Source organism: Danio aesculapii, chromosome 17, assembly GCF_903798145.1.
Source record: "Danio aesculapii chromosome 17, fDanAes4.1, whole genome shotgun sequence".
Classification (NCBI taxonomy): Eukaryota; Metazoa; Chordata; class Actinopteri; order Cypriniformes; family Danionidae; genus Danio; species Danio aesculapii.
In genome coordinates this window covers 11,220,920-11,239,837 of record NC_079451.1, presented here as the reverse complement: position 1 = coordinate 11,239,837, position 18,918 = coordinate 11,220,920, and the positions used below count along the sequence as shown (strand labels likewise).

Here is an 18,918-nt window from a genome sequence, read left to right as displayed (position 1 = left end):
GAGCAGTCGGAGAAATTAAAATCACATGCTTTTTGGTGCTCTTAATGCGATCCCTTTAGACTTCATTTTTAAAACATCTAAATCTGTTATTACTGGCCCAAGACCCTTTTAATTTAATCTTTGACAAGATTATCAGATTCGTTGATGATGTCACAAATTTAAATCAATGGTGCAAAAAAAGCACTGATCTAGCTTAGACTGGATGAGCAGGGCAAAATAGATAACCCGCTGCTCTATTGATTAGCCTCGACGGCCTGATTATTATCTTCATTATTTCTAAGCGATTTAAGAGTAGTATAGATGTAAAGATAATGGTAAATCAGCTAAAATCTTTGATTTAGCCTAAACACTTAATTGGCTTTAGCATTTATGAACGCACTTAAAATATTTTTGCTGTGATGACATAAAATGACTATTTTGGTACCTCAAAGAACCTTTCAGTGAACTATTAAAATATCGGGAAAGATGCTTTTGTGTTACGAAAATGATTTTTTGGATGTTAAATGTTATACCAATCGAACTATATGCAGCATAATGATAATATATAATGTTTGTAACACATTCACGCCGTTTAATGTGGTAAAAATTTGTAACGGTTGAGATACAGTATATCTATCTCTGTCTGTCTGTGCGACCAATGACGCACACGTTGCCGCACAGACACGGAAGTTTGGAAGGGTGGAAGGTCCAGTAAACTGTTTCTTGCTGTCCCCAAGCGCCAAGGCAACCTGTGCGCATAAGAAGCCTCTGGCTCGTGAATGGTTAAAGAGAGCCCATTGTTTAGCCTAACATCGACCAACGCGGGGTGCGGATTAGAACGGCGTCTGCCCGTCCCATATGTTACTTCAGGGCTGCGTTGCCCGTAATTAAAAAAGAAAGATGCGCTCCGCAGGAATGGAGGCCCTTGGTTTTGCTCGTGAACGTCAAGGCGTCTGATCTTTCAGTGACTTGTGCACTATTAAAACAACACCAATTCGAAGTTACAACCCCTGGGAGCATCATACTGTGTGGCAGAGCATGCCTGCACACATATGAAACAGACTGTAACAGCATTGTTAAAAGTCACTAGCATGTGCGCTGGAGTCCTTCACGCCCTGTTTGTCGGTAAATAAGCAACGAGTTGCTCCAAACACCACGAAACTGGTTTATAACACAGCACTGTAGCCAGGTTGTAAACAATTTTTCCTTCTAATATTTTCTCGGACTTTTTTAAGAGTAAATATTTCAGCACGGAAATATAAATATAGCCTATGCGGTGGTCCACATAAACGTATACTCGGATTCCCAAAGTCGTAGGAAAAATGATTTTCGCATATACTGTAAAGCAGAGTTGTTTTCCAAAAACCCTTATGAAAATTAACCATAGTTTTACTATACATAAAACAAACAAACATACTAACTAAAAAAAAAGCAAAATTTGGCAATTATATAGGCAGCCAACTTTACTCTGATTTTGCTACACTAGAGTATATTGCTTAATTCTGATGTTTGTAAAAAAAAAAATCTTGGTTATAAAAATTATAATAATTCTTCTAAAAAACATGGTTATAAACAGTATAATAAAAACATAGTTTATTTTTGAAAGAAACAACATTATTGCAGTCCCCCCAGATAAATTAACGAGAATATTGGACTTGGATTCGTTTTTAGTTTCCACAGTTGCTGACAAATGTCATTTAGGTTTGATGGTTGTAAACCCATAGTGTGTTATGGCTATGTCGAATAATCAAAATTGCGTATAAATCGCTTGTCTCTTGATAAATACAACTGTCGACAGGAATACATTTGTTGACACAATTTTAAATTATAATCTAATTGTGTGCATTTATTTAAATATGTATTATTAATAGGCCTAATTTAATAACACATACAGTAGTAATCTCTTCTTCCTCCGCGTTGTCCTCTTGTTCTACTAGTTCAGATCAGTGAGTGTTTCTGTCCATATAGTTTAGATTTATTCACTGACACAGTTGAAATCCGTCATACTCTAAAGCTGTTGCCAGTTTTAAGGAGCACAACTGTAGGCTAAACAATTGCTGCAAAGCCACTTAAAATGATCAGCATCACAGGAAATCCCATTACATGTATTTATCTCTCATCACTTTTTATTAATCTCTAAGAAGTTGAGCGTCAGTATGTTTTGAAAACTTGGCTTACCAAAGTCATAATTTCTTTAATTAAATTCAGAGATGTTTATTAACTCCCAACGTCCAGGCTAGTTGAAGCGCACGTTTGACAGCTTTACCCATTTTAATTTTGGGTAGACAAAAACTCCTGAGAGTCTCTGCTTTAGCTACTTAATCACCTCATGATTCACGAACTAAAAAAATAAATATGAATTGTATGTATTTTAATAATAAAAACTTATATTAATTGTGTGCATATTGGGTTATAATGTACCGCATTCATATTTATTTTCTCGTGTCCATATCACATAACTGATACTTTTTATGCATGTTTTTTTATTCTTTGTTTATATTCTCGGATAATTAATTTTCTTGAAAGCTATGTTGCAATAGAAAGCAGTGTCCCACGCTGAAAAATGACAGTGTATAGGACGCATCAGCTAGAATGTTGTGCTTTTTTGTACAGTAAGATATAAAGATTTATGACAAAGCAGTGCATCTGTTTTTACCTTTTATACGATATTTGTGTAGTGTGGTGGCGTATATTTGAGTGTTGGGGGTTGGTGGCAATGGCATAAACTTTCGCCTAACTGTAGCTCAAAATTCAATTAACTGTCGTTGCAACTGGCACGTCTGTCCGCCACAATGCCAGTAACTGTCGTAATTGACCTACTTAGCCCAAGTATTTTCTCACTTCTGGTTAAATACACAGTATGACGGTTAGGTGAAATGGCGATAAGAATTATTATGCGAATTATTATGGTAAACCAAGCCTATATGGAAGAGAACATGAGCGCTTAAATTACCATGTGATTTATCTTCCCCCTGAATCGTGAGATCAGCACAGGCAAACAGTGGTCTGTGAGTTTAAGTATTTTAGGACAATAAATAATAATTATGATGATGATGATGATGATGAGGATGATAATAATAATAATAATAATAATAATAATAATAATAATAATAATAATAATAATAATAATAATAATAATTGTGTGAAGATGTATATAGTTTAGGCCTGTAAACTGGATTTTTTTTAAATGTAGTTTTTTCTTTGTTTTTCTATAGGACTTTTGTTTCATCTAATAAATAAAGGCATTCAAAACATCATTAGCAGACTAGTGATTATTTTATCATTATTTTTAAGCCTCAGTGATTCCTGAAACATTTTATCCCAACAGACATTGTTTACATTTTTTATGCGATGAATATTTTGTATATCTTGTTGAAATACTATTTTGTAGATTATTTATTATTCAGGCTAGTTTCATATGCGCTGTGTCTCAATAGATCAGTAGCATCTTAATAACTTCAAGGTTCTTTTTAGGCACGCCTAGTTAAAGACTGTAAAATATATTTAAGTCGTTTGTTAGTCACGACAAAATACAGTGTTTTTGGACTCGCGTTAACGTTTACATTTTTCTCAACAGAGTGGACTTTAAAATATACTGGGCTGATGCTGCCAAAACTATTAGTATATAAAATATTAATTTAGTTTTTTACTTAAAAAAACCCTGGATATTAGTCGTTGTATTATTTGTTAATCCATAAACTGAACTAAGAAAATTATGTAAATAAATTTACTTTTTACTATTTAACAAATATATATTTTATAAAGGTTTGTATGAAAATAACTGAAGCTGTTTCAAATTATTTTCATGCAAAACAGTTCAAATATGATATTAAGAGAAATAATTAACTTAATGAATGAATATGTAAAGATGCTGTTTTTCTAAAGAAGAGATATTCGCGGTTCAGAATGTCAGGTGAAATTATTTCATGCCGCCATTGCTCTCAAGCGTATATTGTATTATTAAAATTGAGACCTTTTTTATATTTTCAGCATTTTGTTAATTTTTTTGTGGAACTTAGAGGCTTGTGCGTGTATCTTTACATTTCATCGCGCTGTTGACTGTGTCAAAAAAGATTTATTTTTTAATTGGAAATACACGAGCAGCTATTTGAAAAAATCATATATTTCAAACTTAAAACTTCGCATGTAGGCATACATGGTTAATTTAGTTAGATTACAGCCTATAAAACTCATTAAAATATCCTATATTTATCTAACTTTTTTGATAATTTCACATCATTTTAAAAGTTGTCTTTAGTGGGGATGTGAATGAAAAAGAAGATTTTTTTTGGCAACGTCAAGGACGATAATTGAATGTTTCGCTGCTCGCAATTATGATGGAAAAATTCGGATCTGAATCCCTGCCTTCAAGTGAACTGGTGTAATAATGTGATGTCGCTCAAGTCAGGCCCTCACAATAGAATTACTGCAGGACCCGACGGTCACCTAAAAGTCCTTAGTTTACTCTCCACCCCTCCTTCATCGAGGGGACTCTTTGTCAAAGTTTTCCATTCAGTCTCAGGACTCCGGGTGTTAGAACTTTTCTCACAACTGTTTGAAGAAAAACTGGAATTTAAATATTTGATTTGTAATGTATTATAGGTCTCTTTCGTTTTTATGGGTTTGTTTAGTTTAGCCTAATGTTGGGTTTTTTAAATTCTGAATTTAAGTCATGAGACTTTAACACAACTGTAGGCTATAGTATTCTGAAGTTTGTCTAATTCTCACATGCCAATATTGTAATACATACAAATGCACACAGAGACACTTTTCTATTGTAAAAAGGCCATCCGTTGTTGCAACAAAGTCCAAAGTGGAGCGGTTCTGCATTCAGGAAAGGCGGTCTTTAAAGTAGGCTTTGAGTTACGTTTGAATTGCCCTATGCCCTAAAGAAACCCCGCCAGTGAAATATTGGGATTAACTGGTCTTTGAGGCGCGGATTAGCGCGACTTTCCCAAGCCGCACATTCCTGGTGCCATGTCTCTTAAAACGAAAGGGCCGGAAACCCGGCGGGGAAAATGAGAAATAATTAAAATTTGCTCACGCCTTGCGGTTGCACAGATACATACGTTTACTTTAAGTGTCTTGATCTTTAATAGGCAAATTACATTCCACATACAAGCCAGTGCTTTTCAAGTTTCACCTTTAAGATTTAATTTAAGAGTAGACCTATTTTATCAAAGCTAACTAAACGCCACTTGTTGGCGCATAATTTGTTAATTTGTTCATATAGACACTTTCTTGTAATTCAAACAACCAGGAGAAAGCTGGTAGGCCTGTTTAGTGTGGAAATGCAGGGTTGCATCTTTTCATTCATCCAAATGAAAAGAAACACACTTTCTTTTTGAAACTGGTGTGATAAAGAGGACTTTTTAAACATTACCAGAAATATTTGAGCCTATAAATAGGTGATATTGTTAAATGTAAATGCCGTAGTGTAATTCTTCGTTGTCGAGCAAACAACGGCTGTTTTTAACGTTCGTAAATCGGCCCTCTCCATAGTCACCTTTTTAATTGCAAGCATTTGTAGTTAAACTATTAAAACACAAACACACACATACAATTCATAATAAATTTTAATAACTCGTCCAGACTTAATAACTTTAAATATGGTGTCAGATTTGAAATTGTTTATTAATATGTCTGTGGCGGGACCACATTACCGCTCCAGACAAGTTTAAGATCCACGTGGGTGGTATAGCAGTTATGACCAATGAAGATCAATGAACGGGGACAGACAGTTCCTTTCTTACACATTCTCTTGAGTCCCTGTGTTTTCGAGATTGTTTGTCTCTTGAAATTAATTCGATAGCAATCTTATGACTAGTATTATTTACTGTCGTGTTTTCTTAAACAAAACCAAACCAAACCAAAAAAAGTTTAAAATCTATTAAAATCACAGCCGAGTCTTCGCAGATGCGACGGAGCTCACAAATTGCATACAGTTACAACAGATCACAGTTTCGAAGGCTAGCACAGATAAAAAAAACACAAATGTACCATTTATATAAGACACACATTGATTGTCTTTAAAAACTACATATTGATTCCTTATAAACACCTTTTCTTAAATAAAGTAGTGCATCCAGGTCGCCATGGAGGCGTTCAGCACACACACGCACACATACACACACACACACGCACGCACGCACACACGTACACTCGCACACATCCTCTCTATCATCCTCCTGATGGAAGTGTCTCTCGTCTTGCCAACATTGAAATAGGTCGGCGTGCTGTAAGAGGCTTAGAGAAAGCCTGCCCATTCCAAGCACTTAACCAAAAGATTGGCTCCTTTTGCTGTGTAGTTTTTTCTCCTCTTTTCTTGTGTAAGGATTTGTTCCGTGGCTTTGACCTAACTTATTACAAATTCACTTTGATTCCCTGTACCTTTAACAACAGGTTGTGGTCAAATGGCCTATGTTTATACGCATTCACAACCCTTCAAATACTACTTTGCACGCCAACAAGGGGTGCGTGTAGCTCAAATAGATATTTCATGTCAAAGACTTCAAACTTCACAAGCGCTGTCGGGCTCAATGCAACCCATCCATCTGGGAGAGTTCGCGCGTCACGGAACACTTCTTTTTTTGGAAGGATGGCAGGTATACAACGTTTATTTTATGGTCTTTTAGGGTGTTGGTTGGACAGAGTGGCAGATGGTTTTTAGTTTCACAACACCTGGAATTTCCAGGAGGAAGTCTGATCTTTGTAATCCAAGCAGTCAGCGTTGAAGTTCAGTTTCCACGAGGACGCTTGGTCCTTATAATCCAAGCAATCCGCGGTGGAGTTGAAGCCGAGCCCCGAGGCACCGTAACCTTGTGTGGGGAGAGACGCTGGAGACTGGTTTAGGTGACTGGTGACAGCGTTGCTGCTCATGGGGCTCAAAGTGGATCCCGGCCCGGTCAACTGATGGTGCATGGGCGTCAAGTAGGAGCCGCAGTCCATGCCCCCAAAGTAGGAAGTGGAACCAGCATAGCCCTGGCTGTATCCAGACGCTTGAGTGTAGGTCATTGGGTAGGATCTTTGCATGCAGGAGGAGGAGGTAGAAAGTGGGTCTGACAGCGGCGAGATGGAGGCCGGGCTCCAAATGGACACCGGCGCGGTTGTGGTGGAGATGGCCGGGACTGAAGTGCTGGAGGGCGGGGTGAACTGGCCGCTCGCTCCGCTCTCAGAACTGGCCTCCCGCGCTGGAGAGCTTTTCTTTTTGGCAGGTCGCACCTTGTTCTGGCCTCCGTTTTGTTGTTGCTGCTGCTGTTGGCGACACTTTGCCCTTCGGTTTTTGAACCAAACCTGATGTGTTGAAAAAAGGTGGTTTTAATATTTACGACGTGAACTAACGGCAGCACTATATATCATTCATATATGCTCTGTTTGGTCTTTGTTCAAAATAAAACAAATGTGATATTGATGTTATTTTAGTGTATCGCTCAGGTCCTATAGATACAATAGCTTCATTATTATTATAATTATTTTACTTTCAACTTTATAAGTTGAATGGTACGTACCTGTACACGGGACTCCGGCAAGTTGATTTTCAAGGCTACCTCCTCACGCATGAAAATATCCGGGTAGCGCGTTTTCGCGAATAAAGCCTCCAGCACATCTAGTTGCGCTCTAGTAAATGTTGTCCTTTCTCGTCTCTGCTTTCGAGGAGTCGCTGTTTTAAATAAACAAAAGCATCACAGGTTGTTTTTATAATAAAAAGCTTAGATGCTTGATTTACTTATTAATTATAAAATAATAATACTAAATATACTATAAATATTACACATTAATATATCTGAATCGACACCGTACAATATGTTAAATTGTACATACAATATGTTAAAAAATCGTTTGATTTAATGAAGGCTTCGTTCAAAATATTCTATAAATCTTTTACTTTTTTGTTGCTGCACTTTAAACAGAACCGCGTAGGTCTGATTTGAGAATACATAATACAATTGCTGTGTGTTTTTAGGTTTGCAGTTTTTACAAATTGGCAATATATATTAGCTTACCGAAACTCTATTTCAAACGGATTGTGAACTTGACAGAAATATTTTAAGTGGATACAATCGTCTCATAATTGTGCAAACAATTATGTTTAGTAATAGCTTTAATTTTGAGAAGCCTCGAAAGTGTAATTGTGGGGTTATAGCAAGCATAACAGGCCTACTATCTACATTTATGCACATATAACAAAATTCTTATTACATATTGCTGAATCTAAAAAACATTACTGTTGTATACAAGTTGCATATGCGATCGATTTTTACATAAGATTCGAAATCGGAATCTTTGCTCACCTGGGTATCCAACGGAGGGATGCAAAAGATCCATCCCGGAGGTAGTTAAACTTAGCCCGTTGACCGTGTAAGGTGGTTGCTTGAGATACGACATCATGCTAAAGATGGTTGTGGGGGGTATAGTTGAAGAAATTTCGGAAAGCTGGAAACCGGCTGCTTCGGTCTTTTTTCCTTAGCGCACTTCTGCTTTAGCTTGTTTGCGTCTTCAGCGGTGCAGGTGAAACTAAAAACCCTGAAAAATTACACAGATAGAAGAGAGACGTTCACGTAATTGCGACGACACAAATGGTCGGATCAGCGTTTTTTATTTGACGTAAACTGGGTTCCTCTAGCTGCGATGACTTATCGGCGAATAGAGCACATCTACACCGCAACGTGCTCTTAAAGGCGCTCCAGACCTCCAGCTGTCCTCATGAGATGAACGCAGCTCATCTTGACAAACGCCCCCCGTCCCTCCCCTTCCTCCCCTCTCCCCACCAGTTCCCAAAAAGTAACATCCATTAATTGCAACAAGTTTTCACAAAGACAAAACTCCGTCGTTCAAATGTGCACACAAGCCAGAAACACAATTTGCATAGGAACCCGGCTAATTGTCTCAGGCATACAAGCACTGATTGGGAGCTATTGGTGGAAACAAAGGCCACTGTTAGCCTGATAACTAATGCTGATAACAAAAGCTCCATTGGAGAGAGACAAATGTAACCTCTCTTCCTATACTCGCTCACATTAGTCGGAACAGTAAACTTATAATTATGTTTTAGTGTAGTTTCCAGAAATTAACTCTGTTAGTTTTGACTAAGAGTCAACCTATTGACTCAACTTTAATCTTTTCAGTGTTTCATCAAACATTTTGTAACTTGATGAACTGCAGTTGTTTAGCTGATGTAGTGTAATTACTTTAGATATTAATGTATTAGAATAATAATAATAACAATAAAACAAATTTACTGAACGAAAACGTATTAGATGATATAACCTTTAAAGTTAAAAACGAATAAAATTAAGTTTCTTAAAAAAAGGTTATTGAGTCAACAAGCAAAACTTCAAGTGAACAGAAGTTCAGCACCATCCAAAAGACTATCCAGTCTGAATAAATGTTGTTATTATTATAAAAAAAAAAAAACATCAGGCTTATTATGCAAAGATCTATTTTTTAACCAACGGTTTCGCCCCCCAATCTGTCACGTAAAACAGTCACCGTCTACCAGTTGCACAGCCGCTCAATAGTAATTACCTCATCCAAGAATTAATTATGATAAATGTTGTTGTTGATAAATTAACGAGATAATCCGTGTGGCACGCGCTCCCCTAATTACTGGACGCTACCTCTTCAGCTGAACGTTTGGCCTCATTGATTCTGTGCATGACTACAATAAAAATCACACGCGTGCGCGCCCGCACACACATGCTCTCTCAGACACTTCAATGCAACGGTGTCTCTGACATGATACATAAACTGCTGGAATTAAACAAAAATATTGAAACTATTAACATTACATTTTTGTTTGAACAACATAAATCAAGCGGCAGGTAAAGACAATATAAATGCGGCCTGTTTTTGTGTAGCTTGACGTTTATAATTGGTAAAGATATTTTTATCACAAATAAAACAACTATACTGAATTATTTATTTTGTTCGTTCATTATTCATAAATGTGCATTCAAAACGATTGAAATGAGTTAAATTGATAAAATCATTCAGTTATAGCCGTGGATTAAAATTAATTGTTTAAAACGAACATGTATCTACAAGTCAAAATGTCTCAGTAAGTATCGATATTAAGTCGATATTATAGACTTTTTTATTTTAAATGATGGATCATGTACACAGATTGTTCGCCGGTTCTTATAATAGGCTACAAGCTTTAAAAGAGACGTTTGAGCAATAAAAAGATGCTTAGATTGTACAGAAGGTTAATTTACGTTTCATGGTGAAGGTGATAATAGTGTCAATAAGAATAATAAAATAATAATTATAGTCTACTATTCGCAAAGTTTAAGGCATAAAGAAGAAAGCATACACTGCAACATAAGGCGGGATACTTACTGAATAACTAGATTCAGTCCAATGTCCGTTAAAGTTTGATGTCCGATAGCGAATACACCTCTAAATCATTAGAAAAATATTCATAACATCAGGATAATATCCTTTTCAACAAACCGTGAAGCAAATGAGCTATGATGAAGCGTCTACTGCTAAACACGAAGAATGAATAAAATGGTTTAGAGAGATTAAAGCACATACGGTTATGATTCGCTGCTCTTCTGTGTTGAAGTTGCTGGAGTCTGATTTGTACAGCGCGCTGGCCAATGAAGAGCTCAGGACTGGAGTCTGTTTCTCTCGCAGGGCCCTTTGCAGGGAAACAAATGTCGACAGCTACTTTTTGATGCAAACTCTCCAGCCAATGAGAGCGAGGCCCTGGCGGAGCGCATTCTCATCTCTCACAGTCCAAGGAATGTCAGTTTATGTTGTAACATTAACTCGTATAGCGTTATGATTAAAGTGGAAAGAAGAAATATTTCTTAGTTTTTACATTCCTTTCGTAAAAAAAATTATTTATTTTTGTTTACTTGATGTACATTGTGCAGCTGCGGTGACCCATGGTAAATGAACGCAAGTTTGTATTCGTAACACTCCAAAAAAGTTGCATATGCAACAGCAATATGATTTATATAATCTCAGACGTAATTAACAATCCCAAGATAAAACAGCAGACTTAATCTTTATTATTTTCACAAAAAATATAACACCGAGGATAAAGCGGAGAAAACAAATGTTGAATACGGACGCAGGCAGAGCTCTTGCATTTGTGTTGCGTAGCTGGAGGGATTTACGGGGACTTAATTCCCTAAAACTGTCCTCTCGTCCACATGACGCTCAAACTGCAAGTGCTCAAGCTGATATACCCAAATGTATCAAGAGATGAGTGCACCGCATAGCCATGGGGCTAGATTAGGGCCTTTTATAAGACATGTAGAATACACGTGAAACCAGTGTGGAGTGGCGCAACGAGGTGGTGAATTGGGTACCTTGAAAAATGTTCAAAACAACACGTTGCCAATATTCACTTCGAGAAATGTCTATCTGGATTCTTCTGTGTGGGAGGAAAGCCGACTGTATCATAACAGCTTTAAGACTTTACATTTAAGATATCCTGAGAAGTAGAAAACCTGACAAGCGCCCGGGTGACTCGAGAAGCACGGACAAATGAACTATGGTGAGCAACATATTCACAAAGATTGTTGTTTAACGCATGCTCTTTTTTATTGCATTTCATGTATTGCACTTGTGTTTAAATGAAAAGCGACCATTTTACAAATTTTAAACATAATTGCTACTTTTATTATTCTTAATATAATAATAATTATTATTTTTATTATTACATTGTTAATGTTGTTGTTGTTATCGTCATATTTGATTCGTATTCTTGTAATTTCGAAATTCCAATCAAAATCTGTGAAATGATCAGATTCTAATACATTTTCAGTTCAAACACTACCATTTATTATTATTTTGTTTATATTTTTAATAAAATGTTGGCCATTTAAAAAAGTTAAGATTAGAGTATTTTGCTGTAGTATTTCTACAAAATGACATGTATCAAAACTAAAGACGAAATAAGGCTAATTATAACAGCAACAGAAAACAATAAAAGTTATGGTAATAGCCTAATAAAATACTATTATTACTATTTGTAGTATTAGTATTATTCGTTATTATTGTTTATTATAGGGTACTAAACAGGAAAGTATTTAAACAGTTATTTAACAAGTGTTATGATGACTAGATTTAATTAGTCATTAAGCGTTTAAATAATTTTTCTTTGACCCTTATTTACGCTGAATGCTTCCGTCTGTTCACTGAAAACCCAAACAATATTTATTTGATAATGAGGGAAAAATGTCACTCCAATTCGAAACCATCTATATTGTGTTTCTGGAAAAAGTACAACTGTGTTCATAGAACAATTCTTTTATGCGATACATGGATCTAGGAATGGCATCTTAATAATCGACTGTGCTCTTTCGCTGGGTTACAGATACACAGAGAAAAAAAAAACTCTTCAAGACAAGATAGAAAGCTTCAGTTGTGCACCTGCTATTGTGGAATGCCCTGCAGACGATGACAGCCACCATTATCCTGGTGATTTACCTGTTAAGATTTTCCCACATCCACCTGCCACCGTTTTTAAAAATCTGTAAACAATGACTTTCACTGCAAGCGCTTTTTGCGGTTCTTTGTGTTCCGCAGAGAATGAAAAATGAATCTTTCAAGCCAAAGTGCCGTTTCTCCTCTAAACGCGCTCGCTCAAGCATCACATTATGAAACCACAGCTCTCCACATGTCAAGGATTAACCAAAATTATAATTGTTCTGGGTGCATTGAGAGAACATCTAAATAAACAACATACATTATTAGGATTTGCGGTGGTTAGTTTCGGATTAAAACAAATATTAATCGAGTACTACACCACTTAAAAAGTTGAGATCCGCTGTTTGAATACGGGAGCGCGTGTGTTTCACATTATATTAACGCTCAGTGTGTAATTTATTTAGTAACACGCAAGTCACAGCTATGATAAATAAACGATGTTTCATCCACCAGCGCTCCGTGCGCGTTTATCGCCGGGATCTCGCCCAGCGTTGCCTCTCGCTGTTTAAACTGCTAAATTATTTATCAAATTCTAAACGCCGCCGTGTCCGGAGGGAACTCTCACCTTTAAAGGAATTGTGGTTTGTCAAAGTGAAAAAGAGCAATGCGTGTTCGCGCCTGTGGCCACAACAGCGCAATCCCAGTAAATGACACCCTTTCCCTTTAATCTCCACTCTGCTTGAGTGGCGAGTTCCCAATCATAAAACTATATTTTCGTTATAACGCATGCATCGATATCTAGTCATTTACAACGATTTTGTTTAGACATTTCCTTTTAAACATAAACTACAATTACCCTATAAAACACACGTTACTCTAAATTACAATAACTGAAAATGTATAACTATTGTATTATTATTCATAACAAAAGCATTTATTAATAATTATTATCATACTAAAATGCTTAGAGTATTTATTGTGGTCTACTTGACAGAGCATTAAATGCTCGCATCAAGCCCTAATCTTTCTTTCTTTCTGTCTCCCCTGCAGGTTCAAATGTTTTGCAAGCTCTGGTGGGCAAAAGCAAAGTGAACATCATTTGATGTTATCTTGTGTGAATGTTTGGAGGAGCACAGTTGGAAAGGATCAGTTTCTTCACAGTTTTAGATTAGAGCGTCTTTAGTGGCTTTTCAATTATTTTGCACTTTGTTTGATTGATGAAAAACGAAACAAAAGGATTTTGTTGAATATTTGACTATATGTCCGACCGGTGAGTTACATGTTTTTCTTTATAATCTACTGAGGTGTGGAGATTACATCAAAACCACAGCCATGGCTGAATGAACGTAATTTAGCATGATGGATTACAAATGAACCCGCTATAATATTCCTCCAAATGTTTCTCTGATTTGACATAATTGTGACAGTGTTTAAATGCGATAACAGAGTCATTTTTGATGAGAGCTTGAACACTTGAATGTGAAGGTATATTTGCACAGAGTAATTACTATGAATAAAGGAGCTCGTTTGATCTTTATTGACATTCATAATTTCCTTCCCGTAAGGTACAGGAAACTTAAATGGGGTTAAATGTTACGCGTCACGGTCCGAGAAAATAAGGATGTCAGATTGCAAGGGTGGGGGGAAACGGAGGATGATTGCACAGTGCATTTTACGAGATCACTCAGGTTACAGAGATCTACATATAGAAACAGACTGGGGATAAAGAGAAGTAGAGAGAGATAGAGAGAGAGAGAAAAACATTAAAATTCCTTCAGAGTTCAGCTACTCACACTGAGAAAGTAGTGTATCATGTCTGTTTAATTGTTTACACTTAATTTAGATAAATGGAGCTGCTGCTTTAAATTCAAATAAAATATCTGCTTAACTTTACAGCTAATTTCAATTTACTTTAAGATGATTTAAAAAAACATTGCATTTATTTTCTATGATTTTTAAAAATGATGTTGAAACATGGTCAACTTATTTTAACAAAAACATTTGTCATTTGATCATCCTCACCTTACATTTTTAATGTTTCTTGTACAAAAAGGGCTCAACATTGGGACATAATGTATATGTATGAAGCATTTAGCATCTTGTGGAAATATTTAACGGTTATTAATCACTACTGTAATTGTTTGTCTGCCGTTTGCACAGGGGCCAAGCAGCAAACAAATGGATTCAATTAAAAGCCATCCTTCCCTTCAAGTCATCAATATGAGGCAAAGTAAGCCCTCCACCAAACTGACAAGGACAAACAAGTACACACAAGGGGACACTAAACGTTCTTTCAGTCATGCATAAACATGCTTTTCTTTCTGTGCTCTTGCTCTCTCTCATTTTGATACACACACACACACACACACACACACACACACACACACACACACACACACACACACACACACACACACACACACACACACACACAATACAAAGGGACTCAAGGTGAACTTAGTGTAACATCTACAAACTCAGATGTGCAAGTGCTTGAAATGAACGACCTTTCAATTGAACATATTCCGAAAAGGAAGATCTATATTTTGTGAAGCGTGCGAGGTGTGAGGTGTGTGTTGTGCGGTGGATCCTGCCCTGCAGTGTGGGCTTCGCTTCTCTCGCCTCTCACAGTTCAAAGGCACAGGAACAGAGAGGGTCGGATTTATTCAGGCTTTATGTGCTAAATGCTTGGATGTCTTTCTTGTAGTCTTCAAGGCCCTAAGATCACATTTAGGAAACGTGCTATTGTGAGGTTGGCTGTGAAATCCCCATAATAAATTCACCAAACAGGCACAAAGCAATGGCTATTTATGATCGTAGCCATCTTTTTTGGACGCTCTATCTTGCCTTCCAGGTAAAGGTGTGTCTGTTTATGCATGGCTTGTGAGTAACATGCACATGAAAGCATGGTAGATATACATTCAAATAGGCTCTTATTGAAACATTCAATACACACTGAATTGACAGATAGTTCACCTTCAGAAATGGAAATTTTGACACCCTCGTATTATTATTATTATTTCAAAGGAAGTTATTTTGGAAACTGTCCCAGTGTTTTTGTCTGTTTTTCAATCACCTGAATGAGCAGAAAGAGTATAATTTTTTTATTCGTTCATTTTCAAAATATATGTTGAAATCATACAAGTTTGAAATGACATTGTGGTAAGAATACAGTCTTAAAATTAAAACATCTTTATAAATGTGGAACCCTGAACATACATGAACACTTTACATTGGACAAAATTCTTAAAAATGGACAAAAAACTTTTAAAAGTTGTTTACAATAAGAAAAGTATAGATGATTAAAGAAAATGTTCATATCCTATGGCATTGCTGCACAAACAATAGCTGACAGAAGCTTGATTTTTGAGTGAACGATCCCTTTAAGAAGTGATATAACAATCAAGTTTTTATTTTGTCACTAAGCCAACTTTTGAGCAACCTTCCTTGAATATGCACGTTAACATTAGCGAGTCTTTAATTATGTGATATAATTAACCCTGCACCCAGTCTGAAAGGCATGTGAGTTGAGGACGAGCCCCCATATGGGGTGAGCATTCCTTGCTTTTGCCCCATCCAAACCCCACTTTGTTTTGAGTGACATTCTGGCATTCTTGTTCATACACCAATATCAGCCTCCAAATTGTACCGTCTTGCTGTCTTATACACTGCCAGTTCACACGCATCTCTCTCCCCACTTCTCTTTTAAATCATGCTTAGCTTTTATGCTAATGTGTTTTTAAGACCGTCTTCTCTTTCTTTCGGTTTCTTTTCTTAGTGTCAGTTGTTCTCTGTTTATATCTCTTTTGGGAAAGTGTCTGTTGGGACTCCTCTCATAATTCTGTCAGTTGGATGTTTCCATTACGCTCTCATCACGTTCTTGCCATGTTCTTGTCCGGGCTCCAGCCTGTACTCAGCTACTCTTCCAGCCACAGGCTGGCAGCTGGCTTTTTTTTTCCACAGTTGTGTATCTCTAAGGGCTTGTCTGTCAACTGGAACCCTCCCCTCCAATTAGGAGAGTAAACACAAGACCTGTCTGCATATGTGTGTGTGTGCGTGTACTTGTGTGCTTGTGTATGTGCTTAGAAGAACTTGACAAACTGTCTTAAACTCCCTTCCACTCATAAAACAAATTGCACATTCTCTATCTTTAAACTTAGATCATGCTGCGTCTGATTTATTTTTGATAGAGAGAGATTGATGCTGCATATACTGACAAAGAATTTGACTATGCACTCATTTAACTGAGTGTTTTCCTTTTATTTGAACTGTCTCGTAAACTGATAGTTTAAATGAAGATTTTCACCATTTACACAGCATGAAGTTGTTTCAATCTTACATATATGAGGAAAAATATTTATAAATGCATTCTACGTAAATCAGAGGGGACCATCAATTGATTGACTACCCAAATTCTTCAAAATACATTTGTATATTCGTAAGAGAAAACATAGAGGTTTGGACAATATAAAGGTAATTCAATTTACCTTTTTTTTTATAATATAAAAGACATATATATATATATATATATATATATATATATATATATATATATATATATATATATATATATATATATATATATATATATATATATATATATATATATATATATATATATATACACACTCCTGGTCAAATGTTTGGTGTCATTTGTCATTTTTTTATTATTAATTTTATTTAAGAATTTAAATAAAATGATTCTGTTTATCAAGTTAAACTGTTTAATACTTATTTATTTAAATATGTATTTATTACTTACTATATGTAGTTTAAAATTTAATTATTACTCCAGTCATTATTTCTTTTATTACTATTACCATTAATATTATTAATAAAAATTAATATTAGAGTGATTTCTGAAGGATCATGTGACTGAAGACTGGAGTAATGAAGCTGAAAATTCCTCTTTAAAATCACCGGAATAAATTAATTAAATGATAAATTTTTGAACAGTTATTTTATAGTGCAATAATATTTCACTATTTTACCATTTGTACTGTATATTTGATTAAATAATTTCAGCCTTGGTGAGCAGGAGAAGCTTATTTTAAAACATTTAAAAATCCTACTGACCCAAAACTTTTGACTGGTAGTGTAGATGTATGTGTATGTATATATTGTATATACAGTGTTGGGGAAAGTTACTTTTGAAAGCAATGCATTACAATATTAGGTTGCTTCCAAAAAGTAACCAGTTGCGTTACTTTCTTTTTATCGTAAGTAATGCGTTACTGCATTACTTTTTATTATCTGGCTGAGGCTTGATCTCTTTCAGAACTTTTTTTTAAATAGAGGAGCTCTGCAATAAACAACACACTGTATAACCTACACCTAAATGTACCCTAAAAAACACATTGAAAAATAATATTTTAGGATAATGTTATCTGAGAACTTCCTGACCCCAGAGCTCTACATGCCGTATATACAGATTATTGAAAGTGTAAAGCAATGTGTTTGCTACTTTTGTACCATTTATCTTAAGGAAAATCACTGTCCATTGAGACTATAATCCTCTTTTCCTGTTCTTCGATGCGTTCAAAGTAATAAACACATTCCCTCATTCATTGCGTGATTCATTGAGACTACTTTAATTTTAATTCAGCATTTTATTTTTTAAAAGCTAATTAATTAAATAAAAAAGTAACTTGTGTTCCATTTTTTAAAAAGTAACAAATATTATTACTTAATTTAAAAGAGTAATGCGTTACTTTACTCGATTGCATAACACGCGTTACCCCAACACTGTATGTATGTGTGTATATATATATATATATATATATATATATATATATATATATATATATATATATATATATATATATATATATATATATATATATATTAACTGCAATGAGTGATTTTTATTTTCTAGAGATTTCTATTCGATTTTTAAATATTTTTTTATTTAAATTTTTTTTTGCTTGGTGTGTTTTTAATGTGCTGTCATATATTATAGAGTTGAATTGGGCAGATTTCTTTAAAACAGTACAGAAAGTGTCTATTTTCTAGATAAACATGATAGGTCACCACTCGCTGCTCTCCTGGTTACCATGGGGAACCAATACTGCTGAAAAGAATGTAGAGTCTGCCAGAGTTTCAGACTGGGACGGGACAGGCTGTGTGTGTGCGTGTGTGTGTGTGTGTGTGTGTGTGTGTGTGTATGCTGGGGGTGGGAAGACTCTCAGAAACCCCAGTGGTTACCGCCTTGCGGCTGGCAATAGGGATGCAGGAATTTCACTAGACCTACTGCCCGGAAAATGCCAGGTGGGAGACGAGGAGCGGACAGAGGGTGTGGAGGAGTCACATTAACTGCTGGCAGGAGGTGGAGGATAGGTAGAAGAGCAGAAACTGACAGAAGCTCAGACTGAAAAATAGAGCGGTCAACTGCAGCCTGATGTACTGTCGCTTTAGTGTCATTTGCAGAATGTGCGATTCCAGAATGCAAACAAATCTTTTTCGGTGGATTTGTTTGATTTAGTCTTATAATTTGACCATACGTTTTATATCCAATTCTCCTAAATGATATTACATATAAAAGTGAAACCTTTCTTT

The 18,918-nt window shown here is 35.8% G+C and overlaps 1 protein-coding gene and 1 long non-coding RNA gene across 4 annotated transcripts; one reads left to right on the top strand and one right to left on the bottom strand.

Annotated features, from left to right (window-relative positions):
* Positions 1–5,575: 5,575 nt before the first annotated feature.
* On the bottom strand, positions 5,576–10,588 carry otx2b (orthodenticle homeobox 2b). Of its 3 annotated transcripts, XM_056477176.1 has the most exons (5): positions 10,516–10,586; positions 10,318–10,377; positions 8,271–8,502; positions 7,488–7,639; positions 5,576–7,272 (listed from the first exon to the last, which is right to left on the bottom strand). In XM_056477176.1, exons 3-5 carry the CDS (start codon positions 8,365–8,367, stop codon positions 6,652–6,654), a joined length of 870 nt encoding a protein of 289 aa, XP_056333151.1. In that variant the 5' UTR covers positions 8,368–8,502; positions 10,318–10,377; positions 10,516–10,586; the 3' UTR covers positions 5,576–6,651. The 3 variants fall into 3 exon arrangements, with proteins under 3 accessions (XP_056333151.1, XP_056333153.1, XP_056333150.1); XM_056477178.1 differs by lacking the exon at positions 10,318–10,377 and having other exon boundaries at positions 10,516–10,588; XM_056477175.1 differs by lacking the exon at positions 10,516–10,586 and having other exon boundaries at positions 10,318–10,465.
* A 614-nt stretch (positions 10,589–11,202) lies between these two features.
* On the top strand, positions 11,203–13,879 carry LOC130244080 (uncharacterized). The gene is made up of 3 exons (XR_008839200.1): positions 11,203–11,488; positions 12,311–12,414; positions 13,414–13,879. It is a non-coding gene; the product is annotated as an uncharacterized LOC130244080 (long non-coding RNA).
* Positions 13,880–18,918: the final 5,039 nt, after the last annotated feature.

Coding starts and splice junctions, on each gene's coding strand:
- otx2b (XM_056477178.1), bottom strand. CDS start 8,367: ATGATGTCGTATCTCAAGCAACCACCTTACACGGTCAACGGGCTAAGT. Junction 7,640..8,270: donor TCCCTCCGTTGGATACCCAG/GTGAGCAAAGAT, acceptor TATTTAAAACAG/CGACTCCTCGAAAGCAGAGA. Junction 7,273..7,487: donor TGCCGGAGTCCCGTGTACAG/GTACGTACCATT, acceptor TCAACACATCAG/GTTTGGTTCAAAAACCGAAG.